The sequence below is a fragment of the Hypanus sabinus genome, chromosome 12, assembly GCF_030144855.1.
Source record: "Hypanus sabinus isolate sHypSab1 chromosome 12, sHypSab1.hap1, whole genome shotgun sequence".
NCBI classification, from domain to species: domain Eukaryota; kingdom Metazoa; phylum Chordata; class Chondrichthyes; order Myliobatiformes; family Dasyatidae; genus Hypanus; species Hypanus sabinus.
This window is the reverse complement of record NC_082717.1, coordinates 7,545,591-7,559,774: the sequence shown is the minus strand read 5'-3', so window position 1 is coordinate 7,559,774 and position 14,184 is coordinate 7,545,591. Positions and strand designations below refer to the sequence as shown.

At 42.0% G+C, this 14,184-nt stretch overlaps 1 protein-coding gene across 1 annotated transcript in view; it reads right to left on the bottom strand.

Annotated features, from left to right (window-relative positions):
- Positions 1 to 14,184, bottom strand: part of LOC132403311 (zinc finger C2HC domain-containing protein 1B-like) — a 46,447-nt gene that overhangs the window by 5,015 nt on the left and 27,248 nt on the right. Inside the window, exons 4-6 of the mRNA XM_059986764.1 lie at positions 11,948 to 12,267; positions 1,344 to 1,410; positions 354 to 416 (exon numbers count right to left, since the gene is read on the bottom strand). Of these exons, the coding sequence (XP_059842747.1) occupies positions 388 to 416; positions 1,344 to 1,410; positions 11,948 to 12,267 (416 nt within the window). The 3' untranslated portion in view covers positions 354 to 387. The remainder of the gene's footprint in view (positions 1 to 353; positions 417 to 1,343; positions 1,411 to 11,947; positions 12,268 to 14,184) is intronic.

The window sequence follows — 14,184 nt, the reverse complement described above, 5'->3', positions numbered from 1 at the left end:
TCACCACTCCAGTACCAACCCCAACAACAGGAGACCATCTTGTGTACTCACTAAAGTCTCTGACTGTGGTCCCATCCAAACAGCAGGAGACCTGCTCGTTACTCATTATTGTCTTGGTCTGTGCCCCTATCCTGTCACCACTAACTCAGTCTGTGTCCCCACCCAGACACCAGGAGACTCTTGTGTGCTCACTACAGCCCTGCTCCACAACCCAACACTGGCAGCAGGAGACTGCTCATGTAATCACTATGCCCCAGTCCATGCATACCCCAACACCAGGAGACCCACTTGTACTCAAAACTGCTCTGGAATACACCCCCACTTGAACCAAAGAGACCACTTTGCATACTCACTACTGTGCTGAAGGTTGACCCCTGCCGTCCATTCTCAGTGCATTCGGCTGGTGGATGCATCATCTTGGACCAATGGAAGAGTCGAGAGAGTGAAGCCGGGTGACAAATGAGGGCAGGACAGCAAAAAAAAACGAAGTGATGTGACCATCAGTGCCTAGACAGTGATTGTGTCCACATTCCATCTCCCCCATCACCTTGCTCCATCATGGGGTGTTCCTCGAGTTATACAGGCAATTTGGCCCATTGTGTCCATACTGCCCACTGTACTTGTGTGTCCTGATACAATTTACCCATTTTAGGCTGAAAGGCCTCTCTGTCTAGTGCCTGGACATGTTGTATATTATGAGAGCCCCTGTTTCCACCATCCCTTCAAGTGTTAAGTTCCAGATCCTAATTCTCTTCTGAATATAAAACATCAAACAGTACCGCACAAGTACATGCCCTTCAGCTCACAGTGTTGAGCTGAACCAATTAAATTTGTAATTAAATGGCCAACTAAACTAATCTCTTCGGCCTACACAATGTCCTTCCATTTCCCTTACATTCATGAGCCTAACTAAAGGTCTCTTAAAAGACCCTGATGCATCAACCTCTGCCACTCCTCACCCCCCCCCCCCCCCCAACTTTCCAACTTATCTATGTCATGTCATCTGGATGCCTAACTTATGTCACCCTAAACAGATCATTTACTCCCAGTTGAAGATCGGTCAGTGAGCCCCTGGTGGGCAAAGGAAATACTTTAAAGATAACATTAAAATCAACCTGAAGAAATTCAACATGACCTCTGAACACTCAATAGATATTCCCGGAGGAAATCTGTTCAAGAGGGAAGTGTGCTACACGAGAAAGATCTCCACTGGCGTACAAACAGCAACTGCAAAAGGAGAGCTTGAGCAACCAAAAGACCCAGCCACTAACCACAGTCACCAATTAATCAAGGATTACTCATTGATCAGACCTCGTACAGTACATCCTCAGGGGATTCCTCACCTTCTCTGATGCCCATGACGGCTTGGGCTGCGGCAGTCAGCTTACCCTTTGACGAAGACCCAGCTGCCTTTGGTGGGACAGAGCATTAGGTTGGGAAAGAAACAGGAGAGTGTTAATGTTTTGGTCAGGCATTGGTCAAACAACATTGTTTAGAGATCAGCTTTATTTGCAACATTGTCAAAACAAACAGTGAAAGGCATCGTTTTGCTTGAATGACCCACATAGTCCGAGGATGCCGGAATATTGAGAGCAGTTTTGGGACCCATATCTAAGAAAAGATGTGCTGGTATTAGGGAGGTCCAGAGGAAGTTCATGGGAATGATCCCAGGAATGAAACTTTAACCTTGGGTTAATGTATGAGTGTTTGATGGCTCTGAGCATGTATTCACTGGAGTTTAGAAGAATAAGGGGGAATCTCATTTAAGCTTATTGAACATTGGAAACACACATAAAATGCTGGAGGAACTCAGCAGGTCAGGCAGCATCTATGGAAATGAATAAACAGTCAATGTTTCGGGCCGAGACCCTTCTTCAGAAATAAAGGGAAAACCCCAGAATAAAAAAAGGTGGGGGGTGGGGGAAAGAGGAGGATAGCTAGAAGGAGAAAGGTGAAACCAGGTGCATTGGTAAGATAAAGGGCTGGAGAAGGAGGAATATGATAGAGCTGAGTGGGCCATAGGTGGATATGAAAAGGATGTTTCCTATAGTGGGAGAGTCTAGGACAAGAGGACACAATCTTAGAATAGAGGGACATCCCTTTAGAACACAGAGGAGAAGGAATTTCTTTGGAATTACTTGCATTGAAATTCTTTGGAGATTGAATTCATTGCTACAGATTGCTGTAGAGGCCAAGTCATATTTAAATGAGGTTGATAAGTTCTTGATTAATCAGGGCGTCAAAGGTTACAGGGAGAACGCAGGAGAATGGGGTTGAAAGGGACAATAAATCAGCATTGTGGAATCGCAGAGTAGACTCGATGGGCAGAGTGGCCTGATTCTGGTCTTATTTTGAGCAGGAATTGAGATTTGTACAGATACAAACTCCATTCCCATTCTCAGGGAAGCAAGTTCTCCTCACCCATATCTTGTTAGTCAGGCTCATCGCTGAAGCCCTCATGTTTGTATCTGAGCCCAGATGTGGATGCTTTGAATTTCACCCCAGACACTCCAGTGTAGACTGAGGGTATCCTGTAAGACCACAAGACATAGGAGTAGAATAAGGCCTTTCAGCCTATCTAGTCCTCTCCGCCATTCCATCATGGCTGATTTATCATCCCTCTCAACCCCCTCTGCATTGTCCCCATTGTCTTTGATGCCCTTACTAGCCAAAAACCTATCAACTTCTGCTTTAAACATACCCAGTGACCTGGTCTCCACAACTGTCCATGGCAATGAATTATTCCATAAGCTGATGGTTTAAAGTCTGGTCTCTGATCTCTCAGTGAGGCAGCAAAGTTTTCATAATGCGAGGAGAAGTGAGAAACTCTCCCAGATTAATTGTCAGTCAATAGGATTAAACTGCACCACCTGACCACTGGTCTCAAAATGCCCTGTGGGTGATGGAATTCAGGGTATTGTGGGTGGGGGAGTTATTGTTCTGTTTTTGGCGGTATGTTGTTCCGCTCAACATTGTGGACATGTTATGTTGGCCCCGGTATGTGTTGGTTAACACAAGCGATGCATTTCACTGTATGTGATGAATGAATGAATTAACAGCCAATTAAAAAGATTAACAGGATAATTAATCAAATAAGTAGATAGGTTGTAATAAAGGGGATAAACTCCAACTGCCTATTAAATAATCCCAATGGCGTGCATCTCAATTAGCAACCTAGTCCAGCTCTTGGTCTTCATGTGTGGCTTAGCTACTAAGCCCAATGGAACAGTTTCTACTGACAGGATAAGAGGCAAAGGCAGATTCCTCCAGGGGCTTATCAGCTCTTCTAGAAGGAAAATTCTGATCTCAAACCTCCATTCCCCACTCATGGGGAAGGCTTTGGTAAAGTAAACTCTGAAGGAAAAATTTGGAGCTGGAGTCACTCAGGCAGCCCTACATTGAGTTCAATGCTGACTGGAAACTCCTGCAATGCTGCTGGTACCAGACTGTATCTGTCTGTGCTGTTCATTTCAATTTAGCAGCTGCATGGAGAGGGGGAGGTTGCTACATGAGCAGCAGCTTGCTCTCCATATGATACTGCCCCGGCTTGTGTATCACATAAACAGCTAGGATGCAACATCAGTGTTCGACATCAACCATCGGAAGGCCTTCTCCAAAATGAGTAGATACAGTAGACAGAAAGAAAGTAGTAAATGAATGAATAATTAGTAGATAGATACAGTGCCCCTTGGAAGTTTTCATATTTTATTCTTCATTGAATCACAGTGGATTTAATTAAGGTTTTTTGTCACTGAACAACAGAAAAAAACTTTCATAGAAACATAGAAAACCTACAGCACAATACAGGCCCTTCAGCCCACAAAGCTGTGCTGGACACGTACGTACTTTAGAAATGACCTAGTGTTACCCATAGCCCTCTATTATTCTAAGCCCCATGTACCTATCCAGGAGTCTCTTAAAAGACCATATTGCATCCACCTCCACCACCGTTGCTGGCAGCCCATTCCACGCACTCACCACTCTCTGCGTAAAAAAACTTACCCCTAACATCTCCTCTGTACCTACTTCCAAGCACCTTAAAACTGTGCCCTCTTGTGTTAGCCATTTCAGCCCTGATAAAAAGCCTCTGACTATCCACACAATCAATGCCTCTCATCATCTTATAAACCTTTAGCAGGTTGCCTCTCATCCTCCACTGCTCCAAGAAGAAAAGGCCAAGTACATTCAACCTATTCTCATAACGCATGCTCCCCAATCCAGGCAACATCCTTGTAAATTTCTTCTGCACCCTTTCTATGGTTTCCACATCCTTCCTATAGTGAGGCGACCGGAACTGAGCACAGTACTCCAAGTGGGGTCTGACCAGGGTCCTATATAGTTGCAACATTACCTCTCGGCTCCTAAACTCAAACCCACGAATGATGTACCGTATGCCTTCTTAACCACAGAGTCAACCTGCACAGCAGCTTTGAGTGTCCTACAGACTCAGACCCCAAGATTCCTCTGATCCTCCACACTGCCAAGAGTCTTACCATTAATACTATACTCTGCCATCACATTTGACCTACCAAAATGAACCACCTCACACTTATCTGGCTTGAACTTCATTTGCCACTTCTCAGACCAGTTTTGCATCTTATAGATGCCCCGCTATAACCTCTGACTGCCCTCTGCACTCTCCACAACACCCCCAACCTTTGTGTCATCAGCAAACTTACTAACTCATACCTCTATTTCCTCATCCAGGTCATTTATAAAAGTCACGAAGAGAAGGGGTCCCAGAACCAATCCCTGAGACACACCACTGGTCAGCAACCTCCATGCAGAATATGACCCATCTACAACCACTCTTTGCCTTCTGTGGGCAAGCCAATTCTGGATCCACAAAGCAATCTCCCCTTGGATCCAGTGCCTCCTTACTTTCTCAATAAGCTATGCATGGGGTACCTTATCAAATGCCTTGCTGAAATCCATATATACTACATCTACTACTCTATTTTCATCAATGTGTTTAGTCACATCCTCCAAAAAAATTTCAGTCTCCTAAGGCATGATCTGCCCTTGACAAAGCCATGCTGACTATTCCTAATCATATTATGCCTCTCCAAATGTTCATAAATCCTGCCTCTCAGGATCTTTTCCATCAACTTACCAACCACTGAAGTAAGACTCACTGGTCTATAATTTCCTGGGCTATCTCTACTCCCTTCTTGAATAATGGAACAACATCCGCAACCCTCCAATCCTCTGGAACCTCTCCCATCCCCTTTGATGATGTAAAGATCATCGCCAGAGGCTCAACAATTTCCTCCCTCGCCTCACACAGAAGCCTGGGGTACATCCCGTCCAGTCTCAGTGACTTATCCAACTTGATGCTTTCCAAAAGCTCGAACACATCCTTTCTTAATATCTACATGCTCAAGCTTTTCAGCCCACTGCAAGTCATCCCTACAATCGTCAATATCCTTTTCCATAGTGAATACTGAAGTATTCATTCAGAACCTCTGCTATCTCCTTCGGTTCCATACACACTTGTTCACTGTCACATTTGATTGGTCCTATTCTCTCACATCTTACCCTCTTGCTATTCACATACTTGTAGAATGCCTTGAGGTTTTCCTAGAGCAAGGGGTTTAGATGGGGTGGAGTTTGTTAGGTGCATTCAGGAAGGTTTCTTGACACAATATGTTGGAAAGCCTACAAGAGGAGAGGCTGTACTTGATCTCGTATTGGGAAATGAAACTGGTCAAGTGTCAGATCTCTCAGTGGTAAAGGAGATAGATTGTGATTACTATCTCCAAAATGTTCTCCCACTGAGAGATAACCTTTTCGTAGAGTTATTTGGAGTGTACTTTTGTCTTCAGTTTTTGCCAGGATACTGACTCACGAGCAGGTGGACCACCTTCTTCCTCTGACTTTTAATGGAGTTTGGTAGTCCAACTTAAAGGTGCATTGCAGCCACCAACTGGACTGGAGTGTGGTGTAGAGTTGGGAAATAAAACCCCTACTCATTCTTTATCGAATGAAAACTAAATTACCCCAAAGAGCCTTATCAATTGTAAATAATGAACAACAATATTGTGAATTAAATTAAAATCACTTCTATAACTTAAACTTTTTGAATGAAAACTGTCAACACCCAAAGATAATAGTGCAGACTGCATTTGCTTTCTTTCAACCTTATATGCTTCACATTGTACAATAATGGGTTCAACTGTTTCAGAATGTTGAGAAACCTACATACCCCAGAGTGATGTTTTCCAACAAGATATAAGGAATAATTAAGCATAGTATGCCCAATTCTGAATCAAGTCAATATAACTCCTTTCCTTCTTGTCTTACTCCCTTCAGTTTTAGGTATTCTGTAAAGGTGTCTCCCGTTATGCCCATTATCGCACGAGTCTTGCCAGAATCCCAATTCTTAACCCCACCAACCCTTTAGCTTCTGATTTGCTAACTGGAAGTTCTATATCCACAGCAGAATTGTTAGCAGCTTTTTTGGCCAAACAATCAACCCGCTCATTCCCTTCAGCACCTCTTTGTGCAGGGACCCATAAGAAGCAGAAATGAAGACCAATGCTTTGAATCTGAAGTAAAGTTTGAAGAGCTTGCAGCAGTAAATTTGACCTATTGCTAGAAGGACCTATTTTAAGACTAGTCAAAGCCAAAAAAGAACCTAAACAAATTACAACTTTGCAAAGACAAATTTCCTCCACCCACTGTAAGCACAAGATGATGGCAACCAGCTCTGCTGTATATACTAATAAATGGTTAGTAAGACATTTCCTTATTGTTACCTGTAATTCAGGCATAAAAAAACAGCCACACCAATATTTCCTGTTAAATTATCTTTAGATCCATCAGTAAAAATGGTTAACATATCACAATAATTTTCCTTAAATATTGATGAACCAACAGACACTAAGGGATATCAGGATCCTTGGACTTCGGTAAATCATGCAACCTAAGTTAACTAAAGCCATTGGAAAAATACATGGTGGGGTTACTGAAAAAGCTACAGTGGGACATGTTGGGTAACCCAGCAAACCCATATTCCTAGCGTGATAAGAACCCAGCCACCCAAAACGAAAAACACTTTACTTGTGATGTTCCCAACAGTCTTCCAACACACTTTTAACAGAGTGATCATCCCTCTGTCCCTCAAACTAATCCAGTTCAGTATGTTAACAACAACTTTAATCTCTACAACTGCAAGGGCAATTGTCCCATTTCAAACAGTAAAGCTGAAAAAGGGACAATCTTACCACACCACAGTCTTAGACCCTGTGCTTGTATCACATCCAATTTAAATTTGAAGATGAAGCTGATCCATAAGCCACACAGCCATAATCAAGTACAGATATAATTAAACAAATAAAGATGGTTAACAGAGATTTTCATGCAGCACCCCAAGAATACCCAGATAGACACCCAGGGATATCTAATGCCCCTTTACATTTATCAATTATTATACTGATATGGTGCTTCCATGTCAGCTTATTATCCAGCCACATGCCAAGAAATCTTCTTCAAGACTTTGACTATATAATTTGAAATTAAGTGCAGGTTTATTGATCCTTGTAAAATGTGTAACTTGTGTTTTAGCTTCTGAAAGCTTAAAACCACATCTATTTGCTCACTTTTCGACCTAAATTGCATCCTAAATTGATTTTTTTCCCCTGATCCATAAAGCTCCATCATCTGCAAAACATGATTTACCCACCCCAGTGCCTATCTTGGAGAAAATATCATTACCTGTAATCATAATATTAAACAATAAAGGGCTGCAAATACTGCCTTGTGGAGTCCTATTCTCTATCTCATAGAAGCCTGAGTATACTGTTCCTACCCTTACCTGCATAGACCTTCCAAATAAACTCCAAAAAAAATCATACAACCTTCATATAGCCTGAATTGCAGCAAAGTACTTAAATGACAAAGCCAGTAACTTCTCAGTTTTAGTAACAATCGTATTACCTTCTTTAATTAATATGGGGAATGCTATTGGTGCACCATCAATAACTCACTCTGAGACGTAAAGGCGAGATATCGGCTTTTATTGACTGGAAGAAGGAACAAGCAGTGAGTGACCACCATACTACATCCTGGAGACTGAGAGGCTGGGCTCAGGCCTCAATCGCCTTTATACCGGGGTCTGTGGGAGGAGCCACAGGAGCAGTCAGCAGGGGGTGTGTCCAGACAGGTATATGTAGTTCACCACAGCTATTATCCCTATAAATCTTCCCCAGCCCCATTTTTTTTAAAAGCTTTTAATATCCCTTCCAATTCAATCACAGCATGACCTCCAGTAAGCCTTTTTCGCAGCCTTCACCACTTTCCTCACCAAGGCCTGTGCCCTTTTATAATTAATAAGGTCACTGGGAAAGTGATATTTGTTAACTTTCCTAAACGTCTTATTTCTCTCCCTAATTGCCTCTGCACACTCCTCAGTCCACCATGGTACAGCCTTTCTCCTATTACTGCCCTTTTTAATAGGAATCACAGTTTGATGAATAATGTAACATAATCTTTCATTACATAAATCCACATAATCTTCAACATTCAGCCCTGAAAAACATTCATCACATAAAACCTTAAACTTCTGCCAATTTGCTTTACCAAAATTCCACATTCTAAAAGTGGCCTGTCCCCTATACAAATCCAAACCCAGGCTAATATAGGAAAATGATCATTTCCCAATGTTTCATCTCCATGACCTCCCACTCACTCACTCCAGCCAGAATGTTCGAAACTAAAGTTAAATCTATGGCAGTTTCCGAACAATAATGAACATCAAATCTTGTACACCTTCCATCACTAAGGCACACAAAATGTGAAATACTTAAAAATTCTTCTACGATCAAATCATTCTGTGAATAACCCCACAGTCAACTCTGTGCGTTAAAATCCCCACACAGTATAACCCTTAGTGAGCTAGAGCTACATAGGCTTTCCAACAAATCAATTGAAAGTTTTCCACAAAGGTTGTAAAAATTTACTGCTTTAATACCCCTACCTGTTGAATCAAATACTTCTACAGGTGCCTCCAATACTTTATTTACATCCACAACTCTATGTCCTATTCCTTTCCTTATAAAACTTGCAACACCACCCCCTCTGCCAACTAATCTATCACACCTAAATACAATATAATCCTGCCAGGAAAAACTTAAATGTGGTAACAACCAGATTTCCTGAATACGTATGACATAAGGTGGATTTGATAAATCAACCAATAAACTTCTTAAAGTCTTGACCATTAGAAATCAGGCTTCTTGCATTCCACTGCAATATTCTGATACCACTATCTACCTTCACAAGGAGACTGAAATACAGATAACCTACCCATCAGAGCTTCATTTACAGCTTCCCTCATAACACCTGTTATACCCAGATACTTTTCAGCAGCTTTCACAATAATTTTAATTTTCTCAGTACAACTAGAGGTCTGAGCAGTACAATTCACCACATCCATTATAAACATGACAAACTTCATTTGATCAGCTAGTAAAGTATCCTTTGTATTAGAAATATGAAGCCTCTGTGACTGGTGATACTTTTATCAACATTTGGTTTAACTTTTTGAAAGGTCCCTGCATAAGACACATTCAACTGTACTTTAACCTGTTGAACTTCAACTGCCTTAAGCACTTCACATCCTCTATAAGCTGCACTATATTCTCCTCCACAATTACAACATTTAAACTTTATACCTTAACAATCTTCATATTTACGTTCCCCACCACACTGACTACATCTTAATTTCCCATGACATACTGCCACAACAAGCCCAAACCTCTGACATTTGTAACATTTAAGCAAGGGTGGAATATTACCTCGAACATTATAACTAACATACCTAAAATAACTTTATCAGGGAGCTTCACCTCATCCGAACATATCAATATAGATAAACTATCCATCCTTTCCCCATTTCTGACTACTTAAAATCTCTTTACTTAACCTTGCCTCTTTAACCTCTTCTCTCGAAATCTCCACCGGAACACCTGTTATAACACCCCTAACACCTCTATTTTCATTAGGCAACGTAGACCTATCTTTTTGCCAAGTAGAGTCTTCAATCGTAATGCCTTCTCACACTGTTTCTTATCCTTACAAATGATTAACACATCACCTCCTCTTAAAGTAAGAGTATATTCCCTATTCAACTCTAGTTAATTTAATGGTATTGATAAAAGAAGGCTGTTCTGGGACAAATTTAAACAATACCTTTAAGTATTCTTTCCTTTTTTCCCTAAAATATCCCACCCTTCCTCTCCATCACTTGAAATCATTCCAATATTGTGTTTCCTTTTCCATTTTCCAGATCTAGATTCAACTTCATTCCAACCTTCTTCCACCAACCCACACTCACCTGAATCCTCCATTTGCAATTACTTTTCCAGATTCTCCCCCTACCTGAGCCTACGCTATTTTCCAACATCCCCACATCATTCACAGCTAGCGCCACCTGCTCCTTGAGCTGAAGAGCCAGCCAGCCGTGATCTGTTTTTTTCCGCACAGCAGTTGGACCTTCCTACAATCAATTGATATACCTTGACTGCACACAAGTGATCTCCATTTAACTAATTATGTGACTTCTAAAACCAACTGGTTGAACCACTGATGATTTGGTGTGTCATAGTGAAGGGGTAAATAGTTACGCAATCAAATCTTTTCTGTTTTATATTTGTAATTAATTTAGATCACTTTGTAAAGATCTGTTTTCACTTTGACATGAAAGTCTATTTTTGTTGATCAGTGTCAAAAAAGCCAAATTAAATCTACTGTGATTCAATGTTTAAAACAATAAAACATGAAAACTTCCAAGGGGGGTTGAATACTTTTCATAGGCTCTGTAGATGGGTAGGTCATTTGGCGGAAAGGATGTTGGAGATTAAGTTTAAAAGTTCAAAGTAAATTATAATCTACGTACATATACAGTTGCAAGCAAAAGTTTGTGAAACCTCTGATGAACTGAAACAGTTTTGCATGAAGAGTCTTAACATTTTGTAAGTCTGATCAGCTACAGAAAACATTTGGTGGAGGTTATTGCTGCTCAAGGAGGTTCCACTAGTTATTAAGTACAAGGGTTCACATACTTCTTTCCAGCTTAGATTAAACAACGTGTTCAATAAAAATGTGAAAAGAACAATTGTTGGTGTGTTATTAGTTTATGACACCATACAGAACTCATTTTCTTGTGGGCATTCACAGTAAATACAAAGAATCGATGGAAGACCACATCAACGGAGATGCACAAACAAACTCAGAACAAAATTCATGGGACGAGGTAGTAGCAATCATGTCTCTCCCATACTGTTGAATTATGGTGAATAGTTGAGTCAGCCTTATACATTATGGGAACATCCTTCCCTACCGTCAGTGAAATCTACAGGAGGGACTGCCTCAATAAGACATCATCCAAATTTGCTGGATACTCAGAGTGGAAGGCTATCAAAGTTTGCAGGGGGTCTGGACCAGCTGGAAAAATGGGCTTTAAAATGGCAGATGGAATTTAATACAGACAAGTGTGAGGTGTTGCACTTGGGGAGGACAAACTATTGAACGGTAGGGCACAGAGGAGCATGGTAGAAGAGGGATCTGGGAATACAGATCCACAACTCCTTAAAGGTGCCGTCACAAGTAGATAGAGTCATAAAGAGAGCTTTTGTCAGATTGGCCTTCATAAATCAGTAATGAGTACAGGAGATGTTATGTTGCAGTGCCATAAGACGCTGGTGAGGCCAGGTCTGGAGTATTGTGTGCAAATTGTGGAAGTGGTAGATGCAGGTTCGATTTCAACCTTTAAGAGAAATTTGGATGAATATATGAATGCGAGGGATATTGAGGACTTGGTTTGGATGCAGGTCAATGGGATTAGGCAGAATAATAGTTCAGCATGGACTAGATGGGCCAAAGGGCCTGCTTCTGTGTTGTTGCCCTCTTTTACTACATATCCCAGTTTCAGATATGGCCTCTGTACCTTTTGCGATGCCCTCACCGATGATGGTGAGTAGACGGATGGTCCGGTGCGAGCAGGGGGTGCCGAGTATGCAAGGGGGCCCCGGGCAGTCTGCTGTGAGGATGACGGTGCAGGTGCAGCCCTGCTGGTGTCCACCATTGGCTTCGAAGCCATATGCACCTGCAGTCTGGGAGAGGGGGCTTTGGCCTGGGAAGTAGACGGGGGCTGAATCGTCTGCCTGGCCACCACCTTACGCTTGACATTGCTCTTGCAGAAGTTAATATGACGCTCAGCAGCGGTCTCGTTGAAACGCCTGTTGCAATAGGGACATTCGATGTAGTCTGTAGGTTTGAACATAGACACAAAGTCAAACCTATTTTTGTTTATTAGAGATACAGACAATTAGAAGGCCAATAATATCATGAAGGATCCCCTCACCCTGCTCATGGACAGTTTGTCCCATTCCAATGGAGAGGAAACTGGACTCCAGGACTACCAGACTTGAAAACAGTTACGTTCCCCAAACGGTGAGGCTGATCAACACTTCCACACCCCCAACCACCTCTACTTTATCATTTCCTGTCAGAGTCACCTTATGTACAGACATACCTGTGCCTAGTGTCACTTTATTGGCATACAATCAATCTATGTAAATAAACTATGTATTTATGTTTTTTGTGTTCTTTATGCTTATTATGATGTTTAATGTTGCATCGGATCTGGAGTAACAATGAGTTTGTTCTCCTTTATACCCGTGTACTGAAGACTAACAATAAACCATTTTGAATTCAGAATACAGCACTATAACAGGCTTTTCCAGCCCATCCTGCCCCAAATAACAAATTTCACCACACATAAAAGAGAGATAATAAACTAAATTCTGGTGTTTCTGCACCTCCCCCCCCCCCCCCACCCCAGTGAGGGTCTGGCCACTGGTGGAGCTGGGCGATCTCTGAATCTGGCGGAGACATGAGGAGAGGAAGTTGTCTCAGGGCCACTGGTGTGACCACGAATGGGTGTGACCCAGCACTGGCCTATTGCCAGAGAGACCTGCTGTGCCTGGGATTTCCATTGGTTTATCATTGTCACACGTACTGAGATCACTTAACGATGTTGAAGGCCAGAGGGTTGAGAGCATCATGTTCCAAAGGGTGACCATCACCAAGAGCTTGTCCTGGTCCAATCGTGCAGACAGCACGCAAAGCAAAGTTTTTCACTGTACCTCACTGCATGTGATGATACTAAACCAATTCAGATTTTAGGTTATTGTTCTCTATCTGTGTTGCATGTTTATTATGTCTATTATGGTAGTTAGTCATGTGGGCAGGGGCATGGTGTTCAGTCACGTGTTTAGTTACAGAAGGTCGAGGCATATTGAGATGAAGTCGGGGTGAGCAAAGAAAAGTTGGAGCTTAGGAAGGCAGACTGGAGGCACGTCCACCTAAACCGAGAACGAGGTTTGATCGATCTAAGTGCCAGGCCAATTTGGAAAGGTTGGCTGAAACATGGCCCAGAGCGAGGAATGACTCAGTGATTTCAACTCCAGGCCAGGTAGATTGACAAGGCGAGCATCTGGCCAGTTCTGCTTGCTGCTCCATGACATTTACTGGGCTCTTGCTTTGAACTGACACTGAGGCTGTGGGCCTGCTCTGGGCTTAGTGTCTATGCACTTACTTCTGTTCTAAACGCTGTTTGTTTACTTTAACTTTTTGCACGTTTTTTTTCTCTCTCTCTGCACATTGGGTGTTTGTCGGTCTTTCTTTTTAATTAGGTTTTTCTGGTTTCATTGCTTTGTGGCAGCCTGCAAGGAGATGAATCTCAAGGTTGTATAATGTACAGTATACAGATTTTGATAATAAATGTTCTTTGAACTTTGTACATACTCATGCTTTGTCTTTCGTTCAGCTGGAGTCAGTCAGAATTAGAGACAGCTAAGTGTGATGTCTAGTTTGTTAATTTTTATGCTTACTTTCATTTAACATTGCCTAATTACATTGAACAAAGCTTAAGTACATTTAGTACGCTAAGACTGTTTATTTTGTTATCTCATTAGTTTTAGATTCATTAGCTTGTATTGCTTCAAGATTGTTTGTTCCCTCCTAGGTCCTCAGGATGCGTGGGTGGGTTAGGGTTAACTCCCAGCAGTCAGTTGCAGGTGAGGGTCAGGAAAAATAAAAGGGGAGTTGATTGGGTGTGTGTCAGGGAGGGGGGAGAGGAGTGGTGGAGAGAGGGAATACAGGAATGTGAATGTTGCAGAT